This window comes from Chlorocebus sabaeus, chromosome 13 (genome assembly GCF_047675955.1).
Source record: "Chlorocebus sabaeus isolate Y175 chromosome 13, mChlSab1.0.hap1, whole genome shotgun sequence".
Taxonomy (NCBI): Eukaryota; Metazoa; Chordata; class Mammalia; order Primates; family Cercopithecidae; genus Chlorocebus; species Chlorocebus sabaeus.
In genome coordinates, this window is record NC_132916.1 from 33,247,239 (window position 1) to 33,260,119 (window position 12,881).

General features: G+C 38.1%; 1 protein-coding gene across 2 annotated transcripts in view; it reads right to left on the bottom strand.

Moving 5' to 3' along the window:
- The window catches only part of SESN1 (sestrin 1), a 109,249-nt gene that overhangs the window by 19,942 nt on the left and 76,426 nt on the right, over positions 1-12,881 (bottom strand). The window contains exon 1 of one of the 2 annotated variants that reach the window (XM_038001039.2): positions 2,990-3,184. The exons of the other annotated variant lie outside the window; for it this stretch is intronic. Coding sequence (XP_037856967.2) covers positions 2,990-3,091 — 102 coding nt within the window. The 5' untranslated portion in view covers positions 3,092-3,184. Of the gene's footprint in view, positions 1-2,989; positions 3,185-12,881 lie in introns of those variants that run through there. 2 annotated transcript variants of the gene reach the window in all.

Sequence of the window (12,881 nt, forward strand, 5' to 3'; positions counted from 1 at the left end):
CCATTAACTTGTCATTTACATTAGGCATATCTTCTAATGCTATCCCTCCCCCCTCCCCCTATCCCACGACAGGCCCCGGTATGTGATGTTCCCCACCCTGTGTCCAAGGAAAGCCCTGAGATTTGAACCCAAATATTCTGCTTAGTCAGTATTACTAAGTGGTGGAGATGGGGGCTGAATCCATGACATCTGGTTCTAGAGTTGGTATCTTTCATTATTACTCTTTTGAGCCTCTTTAAGACTTCTTGATACCCTGGAGATTCTTATAGATACCGCTGTTATTATACAGTAGTATTCTTGGTTTATAAAAAGTTTCCATTTTCTAGAAAACTCACTTTTGAAACACTTCTTGGTCACATGTTAAATTGATTACAACTCTTTTCTAGTAGATGCTGATCAAAAAAGGCACTGCAGGTGTTCGATGGGGTCATCAAAAGCCAAACTAAATACATTTCATAACTTCCTATTTAGGTTAATTCAATTATTCCTTCATCTGTAGCTGTAAGAAATTTAACTACAGACTTTGAACAAATTTTGGCCAATCCAGATTCTAGGAGGCAGCGCTGCCACCAACAAATGGCCTTGTTGAAAAGCAGATGTAAATACTAATCACAGCACTAACCTCACAGGCTCTATGTGAAGGTGTGGCTGGAAAACTAACATGAGAACTAAGAGACTTTTCCCCTCAACAACCTAATAACCATCTCTGAAAGAGACAACAACAGTTTCCACCATCACAATATTACTTCTGATATGTTGCCTCAGTGTATAATGCAAAACACTAATTTTCAGAGTGAAAATTCTTAGTGAATGTTGACAGTAGTACCACAGAAAGACTATGTATTTATTGTATCGTTGTACGAATCAATGTTTGTGTACTGAAAAGAACTGTTCCAGTCAGATGTTTCAAATTTGTGAGATACATTTATGCATCTATACCAATATCCTTAAGTGAAATAACGAATGACAAGTGCAAAATGAAAGCATTGTTGGCTTACAGTATCTACCCACCTGCAAAATTAGTTGAGAAGTAAAAATACACAAATAATTTGAATCATTTTGTTTTCCTCACTACACTATCACTGTTGTGATTATCACAACATTCACAGTAATTTTATTTTTTAAATTCAAAACCAGCATGTGTTTTTTGAAAAACATTTCAACAAGGTAAAGATATGTTATATAAAAAGTGAAAGTTCCCATCCCACTCTCCCTTCTCTGAGAGATTGCCTATAGCTGGGTGCTGGGCTTTTGACATTCAAAAATGTTAAATAGAAATTGAGAGATCTAGAAGTGTTAGAAAGAAATATGCCCACTATAGCAAAGTGTACTAATAATTGTTAATATTGTCATTAATACTAATAGGTAATTCAGAAATACTAAAAGTCCAGGTACTTTTTTTTTTTTTTTTTTTTTGCCTTCTATGAACTGTATTTTAGGAAAAAACTTACTTTAAGTTACTGCATTTGTAATACTTAGGCCATATTTGTGCCCTACACTTTGCGCAGGAGTTCCCTTTCTGGAAAGTGTTTAATTTAAAAGCATTATGGAAGCTAGCTATTTGAAAGAATTGTGTTATTCTTTTTGTAAAGTGAATGGTTTTCCTATAAAGCATTCCTTCTTAATTTATCTTCCCACATGTTGGGATGTGTTAAAAATGAAATACAACTATACAAAGTTTCCTGGTTTCCTGAACACAATCCCATAAGTGCTGTAACAATATGCAAGCCAAAATCTATTTCTTTATCTTTTAGTTTACACGGCTATCTTTAGAAATTCCAGATCTGGGCAAGAACCAGGACTCTGCACACAAACATCAGCAGAAATAACAAATCTATTCAAGCATGATGATTGGGGCTCACTTCTACTCAAAAAGAGAAAAGATCTATTATGACCCGCAAACAGAAACTGTAAATGTTAATTCAACACTTTCATACTGTTTTCACTTTTGGTAAAATTTCCACAGCAATATTGTAAGAGACTTTCAAAGATTGTTTTATCATCTGTAAACAAGGAACATGTAATATGTCCATAAATGTTAAAATCTCGAAAAAATATTTGGTGCTTTACAACCTTCATGACAAAGTGTCTTCATTTAAGTTTCTATGAATATACATAGTATACTGATAATAGACTCCATTAAAGAAATTACGAAACCGCGTCATTTTAGTGGGCAAAGCTGCAGAGAGAAGAATTCACATTTACATTTCTTGAACTAAGGCAATACTCTCACAGCATCTGATTTCAATTCAAATTTAAGGTTCGAGTTTTACCTAAGGTTACATTAGTAACTTTCAAATGGTTTCCTATTTGCAACCACTTAGAAAAAACACAAAATGTTACAATTAAGTACCTCTTTCTGAAGGCCAATTCAGAAAAGGGATGGCTTAATACGCAAGAGTATACCCTGTGCATAACGTCATATAGAGCTTGCAGGACACACTTATTCCAGGCAACATGAGCTCTTCCCTGAGTCAAATGTGTTTTTATTCTCTCTCTCTCTCTCTCTCTCTGTGTGTGTGTGTGTGTGTGTGTGTGTTAAGTAGGAGGCAAAGGGGGTGAAGGTGGCTAATCTGTTTTGACAAGACATCGAGGGGCCATATCCACAGGCTGTTTCACTCTCAGACTGAGGTCTGTTGGGTTTCTGACTTGTGGAGACTTGTCCAGACGACATTATTATTTACGTTTTGGAGACTTTCATTTACATGACCGGGGTCGCAGTCTCTCCCTGCTTAGCATCTTCTTGCCCAGGGACGACTCACGGTGCGCCGGTCTCCCACCCACCGGAGCAACCCCTTCCCCGAAGGGTGCGGGAGGGCCGGGACGCTGCTCCCCGGGTGCCCGCCCGCCCTACCTGGGAAGCGTTTTCGGATGCTGACCGGCAGCGACTGTGAGGAGGTGACGTGACCTCCGTGTTGCACAGGGCAGTTCGGCCGGGTGCTCACCCGCTCAGGTACCCAACCGCCCGCTCAGCCCCTAGCCCAGGTACCTCGTCGTGGTCGCGGCCTCCGCCGCACTGCTTGCAGCCCAGCAGCTCCGAGACCGCAAGCGGGGCCTTGTACGCCTCGTTCGCGACGGTGGCCAGGCGCATGTCGGCGCGGGGACGGCTGCGGACGCAAGGAGGCGGCGAGCGCTGGGAAGCCGGCCGCGGCTCTGGGCTGCAGCGCCTCAGTCAGCACGGACGGCGGGGGGCGGGGCGGCGCCGACAAACAAGCCGTGCGGCCCCGCCCCGCGCCCGTCACTTCACCACCCTGGCGGCCAGGCAAGCCAATGCGGGCCTATGACTCCGCAAAGCCCCGCCCCCCGGCGCGGAGGCGAGGAGCTGGCTGTCTGAGGCGACGAGGTGAAAATCACCTCGGGGGCCCAGGTCCCCCACCAACTGCTAATTCTCAGGTACGGAATGGGCTCTGGAAGGCAGCGAGGTGAGCGTGCACTGTCAGGAAGGTGCAGCACGAGTCTTCGGGCTTCAGGGACAGGGGAATCTGCCCGCTACACCCCCGCTCGGCCATTTACCTAGAGCCAAACAGCAGCCAACCTCGAGACTGACCCTGACAGCACCAGGAGTAATGAAGTTCTCTGTAAATTCGATAAACTATTGAAATTTCCCTTCTTCCTTTCCCATTATGCCCAAACGACGCTAAATGGGCGGCAGAATGCAGCAACATGTACGGGACCTTGGCTTATAATCAATGCAAAATTCATTTTGGTAAGCTACGTAAAAGCTATAAATATCACTCCCCTACAGAGATAATAAACCTTGGCAGCCTATCTTTGAATTGTCTTTTTCCTCTCAAGTATATTCGAAGGCTTTAAAATTTCTAGTATTCCTTCATAAGCGCCCTCCCTGGGTTATAAAGACAGAATTTCAATCTCTGAAATCGGATGAGGAACTTGGGAAAATACAGGTTACAAAGGAGAAAAACAACATTGTTGGGCCCAGAATCCAGATCCCCACAGTCCTATGTCAGTACTATTTCTTTACATAACTCTGTTCTCTCTCTTTAAAATAAATAAATTCCTAAATTAGATCTCTTTTTGCATGTTTATGCTGTTTTCAAAGCTTAAGTGCTCAGGTTAAAAAACAAAAAAAGTTGGAACATTCTGACAAGGAAACAAGTGGAATTCATAGCAGTAGTGATGGCCACAGAACAGGACTCATAAATGAAAATAAGTTTCAGTCTTAGAAGTGACGCTACAGTGTCTCAGTGAAGACTAAGTTACTCTTTTAGCTCTTCAACTATCATGTTTAAAGTGGCATGTCAAAATGGTTACTTTTTATTTATCTCCTAATAAGATAAATGATACATGTTCTCTATACTGCTTTTAAAATATAGCTAAAGCACCCAAAATATTTTTTACTGATCAAAAGAAGCAATGTTGAGTTAATGTCGATATAGAAGAAAAGGCTACAGAGGCTTCCAAACTCTCATCCACTGAGCACAGCCACAAAAATAAACAGTATGATCAAATGCCCACTCAGCTGTAAGCAAATACAAAAACAAAACAAACCCAGTACGTCATCCAATTTGCAGCAATATGACATACACTGCGAAATAAATGGGTTGTAAATGAATGACTTGGAAACAAACGCACTTGATGTATGGGATTGTGAGCTACAAAAGCTAGTTAGGTAGAAGTATGTGAAAAATGACAACTCTGGTTCTAGAAGAGTTGAGGTATGATTTTATTTCTGAAGGAATCATAGTTTTAGTTGTCTAGTAGGGCATAATCTTAGTTATGACATTTGTAAAATGAGGAATGCTTATCTTTCCATTTTCTAATGAGAGGCAAGGGAAAACCATGCATTCAGTTAAATCAAAAGTGGCTTAAAATAAGTAAATGCAAGTGAAAACTGCAAACTGCATACATACAGTAGTCTGATACTTAGTGCTTGATAAATATTTATTGAAGAAATATTTCAGATATACTGAAATTGTATAGGAAGCTCCAATTAGGATTCCTTTTTCCCCAAGATAGTTTCAAATTATTTTTTGAAACTAAAAAGAAAAGAAAAATAATTTTAATTTAATATTCTAATTTAGTGGTTTATGGAGAACCTTCAAGCCATTAAATGTCAGGATTCCTTTATGGTCTCTATAAAGACTGACCTAAATTCCTCAAAGAGTACTAATTTCTTGTTCTTTGCTGTAGAGCACTAGAGTGAATTAGTCACTCTATTCTCCAACATAAAAAGGTTGCCTCCAAATAAATTTACAGTAACCAAGAGTTCCAACAAATGCATTTTTAAAATTTTTTTTCGAGACAGAGTCTCGCTCTGTCAGCCAGGATGAGTGCAGTGGCATTATCCTGGTTCACGTTCCCTGCAGCCTTGACTTCCAGGGCTCAAGTGATCCTACCACCTTGCCTCCTGAGTAGCTGGCACTACAGACAGAGGCCACCACACCTGGCTACTTTTTAAATTTTTTGTAGAGATAGGGTCTCATTATGTTGTCCAGGCTGGTCTCAAATTCCTGGACTCAAGCAATTTTCCTGCCTTTGCCTCCCAAAGTGCTGGGATTACAGGTGTGAGCCACCATACCCAGTCCAACAAATATATTAATTAACCAGCAACTATCATTGTGCAGATTTAACTTTTGAAATGTTTTGTTTTAAACCACTCAATAAAAAGTATTTTCTAAGGATTTCGAAGGTAGGCCAGATGTCCTGAAGGTGCTTCTCCTCTCAACCTCTAGGGCTGAGCACATACAGGAATGCAATAAACATCTGCTGAAAAGATGAACATCCTGAACACAGAACAGTGATTACAAAGGGCTGTGTTTTTGATATTTACCACAGGTTGTCAGTATAGGCCAGAGCTACCTTACAAAGTCTGCTATTTAAACACTTCATTTTGATATTTCTTTTAGGAAGAATCCTGACATTTAATCCAAGAAGTAATAGTAATTCTGAAATATTTCCTTTCTTTTAAAAAGATTTTGGTCAACTTACTGCACTGTATCAAAGTGAGGTTCATGGCCTCTACATCTGTCCTTAGCAGTAATGCCCTCAACCTTATTTTTCTCAAGAGCAAGCTGATAATCTGTGTAAAAGCAGAGTAGTGTAAAATGACTTGATTTTAACAGAGAACTATGAAACATTAGGGAGTCTGCACTTGGAATGGTGATTCAAGATAGGCTTCCTGAAGGAAAAAGATACCTGAGCTACAGCTTAAGAGTATTAGTAGGGAGGCCTCAAAAAGAAAATTTGGGGGAGAGTTTGGGAGAATAGACACAAAGTTCTAAGTAAAAGATCTAGCATATGCAGAGGCCCAGAAAAAGGAGAGTGTGATCCATTAGGGAAGCAGAATACAGGAAGCTCAATGGGTCTGGAAAAGAGGGTAAGGAGAGTTAACAGAAGGAGTTTAGGTAAAAGATAAACAGTAGGCCGGGTGTGGTGGCCTACGCCTGTAATTCCAGCACTTTGGGAGGCCAAGGCGGGCCTCCCTTGATCACAAGGTCAGGAAATCGAAACCATCCTAGCCAACATGATGAAACCCCGTCTCTACTAAAAATACAAAAAAATTAGCTGGGCGTGGTGGCGCACGCCTGTAGTCCCAGCTACTCGGGAGGCTGGGGCAGGAGAATTGCTTGAACCTGGGAGGCAGAGGTTGTGATGAGCCGAGATTGCACCATTGCACTCCAGCCTGGCAACAGGAAAGGGAAAAAAAAAAAAAAAAGATAAACACTAACGAAAGATTGTTAAGCTTCATTAAAGAATACGGATTTCATTCTTAAGGGTACTGTGGAGTTACTAAAAGTTCTAAACTGTAGAGTGACATCAGATTTGCATGTCAGCTAAGGTTTAGAAAAATATATTGGAAGGGGCAAAACTGGGGGCAAGGAGATGAGTTAGTTAGAAAGGCTGCTGAGGCAATCTTGGCAAGGCAAGAGGGCAGTCTTCGGAACAATGGGAAGGGAGAGAAGTGTAGAAGATGACAGTGGATTTTGTCTCTCCAGTATGGTAGTAAGTTCCTTGAGGGAGGCAATCATGCCTCAAACTCTTGTTTTTGAAATTTAGGAGATAAATCTCAAATCATCTGCTTTCCCGATCAAGTGGCTTCCCTGAACTCATTAGGTCTTTAGAAACTATAATCAATTCATGACAAGGAATAGATATATTTTAGTAGAAAAAGCAGTAATTAGGCTAAAAGGCATAATCATACTTTTATGGACCACATGTTAAACCCTGTACTATAGATTTGCACATCTCCTCATTGGAATCAGAATTATACTTAATGCAGTAATTGGTTAGAAAATATTGAGTGATGGTTTTAGCCATTAAACCAAAGAACTCCTTTAAGAGTGGGAGTGGGAGTTGTTAGATTTATGTGGTTTAAGCATTCTTGAAAAATCCCCTATTGTCATTTAAAACGTTTCATTTAGAACAAATGCTGGTTTATAAGACTACTTCTGCTTACTAATTTTGTCTAGATTTTTCTCCTCCAGCTCATATCTTCCTGTTTTTATCTACATAGCTTGTCTGCTAAGCACTTTTTCCCTTTTCAACATCATGTTTTGGGTACATTAAGATCCTTTTAGCACTGAACTTTAAACTGATCCTCTTATTTGCTCTATACTTTTTTTTTTTCAGTTCTTCAATTTTTAGAATTATATCACTTTAAAGGAGCAAGAATGTTGACAAGTCTTTGGTATTTTCCTCTCATTTAGGGTTTCTTCTTTTAGAAATGCACAGTGTTGCAGCTTTCTACATAGCTATTTAGAAATATGAGGCATCACCAATATTTGTAAATAGTTATTATTCCAAGAAGTGTCAGTGCTTTTAAATTAAAAAGTTGCTTTTACCCCTAAAGAAACAATGTGTTAAATAATGATCAGGTGTTCTAGGCTGGTAATAATAAGACCACTAATTTGTTAACTCCTGTGTATCAGACACTTAACCCTTTACATGTATAAAGCAGATGTAATTATTTTTATTTTACAAATTTGTGACATAGAAACTAAAAGTATGGGCAACTTGACCAGTTACAAAACTTGTAAAATTCAGCCTGGAATTGGAACTCAGGTCTGTCAGAATCCAAAGCAGCAGTCACTATATGAGGTTGCTGCTTTCACTGAATCTATATTTAAAATTTTGATAACTGTGTATTCACCTAAGTTCTTGATTCTGGAGGCAAGAAAAGAGGGTAGGAGGAAAGAAAAATTTATCTCCCTTACTTTTACTCAGGGTGAGGTTTTTTTTTTTTCCCCCCCCCCAAGAAATCATAGAATGGGTGATATTGGGTTTTGAGAGCTTCTATCCTCCATATTTCTCTCTGTCACTCCTCTCTGTCTCTTTCTGGGCCTTTGGTGGCCTCGTGCTACCCAAAGCCTCTTCACTACATATCTCATCTGAATCTACCCAACCTCCTACATGTTCCTCACATGACCCCCATTTCTCAAAAAGTGGTAGGTTTTAGGAAGAAAGCACGCTTCTCAAACTAATCACACTAATTTTGTAAGTTATTGGTATCTCCCATTTATTTATTTAGTCTCAACAGGATGTAAGCTCCATAAAATCAGAATTTTTGTCTTTTTTGTTTACTTCTGTATTTCCAATGTCCTAGTGCCCTGCACACTAGGAGACCCTCAAATTTTTGAGGAGACCCTCAAAAATTATGTATCGAATGAATGAACTTTGAGGAGATGTTTCCATTGAAACAATTATTTAAGCTTAATTGAAAGCCTAATAATGAATTTCAAGTTCACTCTTCAGGTAAACATTTTTGAGGCTTAGGGGCCACAAAACCTGCCTGTTTATAGGCAGGCAGGCTGGCTCTGTGAGGGAATCAGCTTTTACTGGGTTCGGCTCTGCTAAGCACTGTCTTCAGAATCTCTCTACTTCTCCTTGGAACTCACAGATATCTCCTTGGAACTCCTTGGGATTACAGGTGTGAGCCACCGTGCCTGGCCCAAATATATGCATTTCTTAAATCATATGATATCCAAGCTCCTTTGATTTTTCTTTGATATTTCTGTGACTGCTCTCCTGCACTACCAGGTAAGCAGCTATACAGGGTCTGACAGAGGCATCTATGGATCACTTAAGTCAGGCATGTACTTACAAGTCAGACACTTCCTGTGTCTGACAAGATACCATTGTTTGACAAGATTATGGAACATTTTATAACCAAGTTTGGCTTTAAATAATCCTTAGGTCTATCCAAGGTGAAGTGATAGAAAATAAAGTGTCTGTTGAAATATAAAAATTAAGTGGGAGAATTCATGCAGACATATTACAATGTTTAGAAGCTACTTTTCAGCATCATCACTGAGTTAAGTAAGAAGGAATGGGTTTAATTTAGAATACTATGAGGTCTATGAAAAAGGTGAATGTGGGGGGAAATGGACAGTTAGGACTTTAAGCTATATGTTACTAGGTGCTACTGAAGGTTTTAAAGAAGGAGAAGGAAATATACAAACTCAAAAAAAGGCAACAAAAGATACTAAATATATGCAAGTAGAAAATATTTCTCAGACTGAATATACTCTGCATCGTATAATTTTTCTAACAGTTTCTGAGGGGCTGGATTTCATCTGTACCTAAACAATGTGAACACATGAAATGATCATAGTGCTTCTATTTGTGGGCACAGGCCAAGAACTGGTTTAGCATGTAACCTATAATTTTAAATACAAGGAATTAACCAGGCATAATACTAAAAATTATCCATTCAAAATAGATTAAAACCAAACCTAATATATTTAACTTATCCTGAACCCACAGACTTGATGGAACTGAACTAATCCCATTTAACCATAGGATTTTTACCTGTGGTCAAAATGTTTGGGCTAAATGCATATTAATGAGTCATTAGCTTAATCATGACTGAATTTTAAATGCTTTGTTTATACTAAAGATAATTTTTATTCAAAGAAACAAATGACAATATTCTAAAGTTTTAAAATCCAGTTGTTTTTTGTTTATAATAGCTATCCTGCCTTCCCTATCCATGCCTCCCTACCCTATGATTTTTACTACCAAATGGTGAATAGAATTCTGCAATGTGTGCTTTTCTTGCACAGTGTGAAGAACTCCTACTCAGTTCCTTTTTGATGATCTTTAGTTGTAGGTCCTATAATCCTTTAAACCACCTTCTTTTTCTGCCTCCTTCGGAGGTCTCTTGCTTTCCAAGAGGGTATCAAGTTGTAGATTCTTAACCTGAGCACAAGTACAAGGCCACATCTGGAGACTACTAGGATGTTATTATGTATTTTAAAAATAAAATGCTGTTCATTGAACTTTCCTGTCTGTTCTTCTGCTCTCCCAAATTCTCACTCTGTGGGCCATTTTCCCCTTTACCCAAAGGGCATAGATACATTTAGGGGACTATAGTTCATCAAATAAAAATGTTTATATTTGCTTATCCATTCTAGTTTTCTGTTTTGCTAAAACATACTCTCAAAAAATAAAAGATATAATACCACTTAAAAATGTATGCTTTTTACAGGAATTCAGATTTGAATGGAATTCAAGATCATTTTGCTTATAGTAATAGAGAATATGATCTTCTTAATTTTTGCGTTATTTTCTGGCAAATAACTCAGAAATACTAAAATAGTATTTTTTTCAGATGATACAAATTGGAGAACATAACATTCTTAATTTGTTATGAGTCTAATTTTTAAAATATATGTTTGTATAAGTTTACATTGGTAAAATAATACTATTACTTTACCAATTAACAGAAAACTTGATACTATGTAACCATTTAGCATTCATTCATTATTTGTAAATATTTACTAAATGTCAAATATATGCATTTCTTTTTTCTTTTTTTAAAAATTTTTGTTTTATTTATTATTTTTTTTTTGAGATGGAGTCTAGCTCTGTCGCCCAGGCTGGAGTGCAGTGGCACGATCTTGGTTCACTGCAAGCTCTGCCTCCTGGGTTCACACCATTCCTGCCTCAACCTCCCGAGCAGCTGGGACTACAGGAGCCTGCCACCACACCTCACTAATTTTTTGTACTTTTAGTAGAGATGGGGTTTCACCGTGTTAGCCAGGATGGTCTCAATCTCCTGACCTCGTGATCTGCCCGCCCTGGCATCCCAAAGTGCTGGGATTACAGGTGTGAGCGACCGTGCCCGGCCCAAATATATGCATTTCTTAAATCATATGAACAAGCAGAAATCTCTTAATTTGAGATTGGGATTTAAGGTTAGACTTAACCACTTACATAAATCATACAGATTAGCAGATAGCTTGGGATTCTGTTAGGAAGCATTAAATGGAGGGTCATCTAGTTTATTATCTTTGCAAAGAAAAAAAAAAGCCTAAAAACCTCTCTAGTTGTAATCCCTTTAAATTTAAAATGAAGGGCAACTGAACTTAATGATCTCTCAAACTTTATTTCAACTCTAAAGTTCTAATCTTTTAATATAATTCCTGGCTAGGCACAGTGGCTCAATGCCTGTAATCTCAGCACTTTGGGAGGCTGAGGTGGGAGGATCATTTGAGGCCAGGAGTTTGAGACTAGACTGGGCAACATAGCGAGAACCCTGTCTCTTTCTATAGAAAAAAATAATAAGAAGAAATAGCAAAAATATAATTCCTGATTTTATACAGTTACATGCTTTCAGCTAACTAGAACCTGGCCCCTTCCTGCTCTGGACTTTCTTGTATATTACCAGTTTTCAAATTATATTTCTTAAAATCCATTCCTTACACATACTTTAGAGATATTATAAAATATTAGATTTGAACTTTCTTTTTCAAAGTAACCTACAAATGTATGTCAACATTAAATTCATTGGAAGACTGCCACAACAATTTGTTGCCACTAATAATTCAGTTATTAAATAATTTTTCTCCCACCATCTGTGTGAGCACATTTGAACATTCTCATACATGTATAAATGTGTCAGTGATTAGGAGGGGTATAGTTTATGTGTTCCAGTCTTTTAAAATACTCATGCCTGTCTACATCAGCTCAAGTAAAACTACAGTAGTGAGTGAACTGCTACAGCAAGTGGATATTTGGCTTTAAAGATGCCAGGAGAAGCTCAGGCACATTTGCTTGGTACATGCTCCTGAAAGGGTGTAACTGTCAATTTTGTAAGGTCGAAGGAATAGCTTGCACATCCCATCATGATTCCTTAGTTTTAGTGGATATTGTACATTTTGGTGCTTATTGTTTTAACTTTTATATTTATAATAAAGAATGCAAGTAGTTGTTTGAAATCAACCATTCTTTTCACTTTTTTGTTCAAGCTTCTGGATCAGTTTAACTACAGAGTATCTTGAGAATGCAAGGTGAACTATTTAAAAAGTTTTCACTCAAAACCATTTATCTAAGTCTATAATTTCGGGGATGACTTCTATAGTTCATTACTAGAGAAGTTTCTCTGCACATACAGAGCACAATAAAAAATGAAAGTATAAAGATATTTTCAAAAACCCAGAAAAGCACTTACCTGTGTGAATCTAGATTTTCTTGATATTATGCATACAAGAAAATATATAAATACTGCAACCATCATTCATAACCCCTTAATTTCAAATTTTCTGAAAATATAAAATAGCCCCAGTGTTTTCACTAATTGATTTGATAATTAATTTTCTTATTTGAATTTAAATAATTTATTGATAAAACACTTTTACAGTTTTAGATACTATATACATCAGAATTCTGATAATATTGTTTTATTAAAGACTAAACTGACAAATTAAAACACATTTTTTACACACACACACACACACACACACACACCCACCCTCTCTCTCATGATCTGTATCCTGGAACTCACATTAGGTTTGGAGGATCCAAGCTAGTCTGTGGCTCTCTACATCACTCACCCAAGACTTGGGTCAGGCTTTAAGGTTCAGAGAATGCTCCAATCATTTCTACCGGTTCCAGCAGAGTGCTTGGGGGAATCTAGTTCA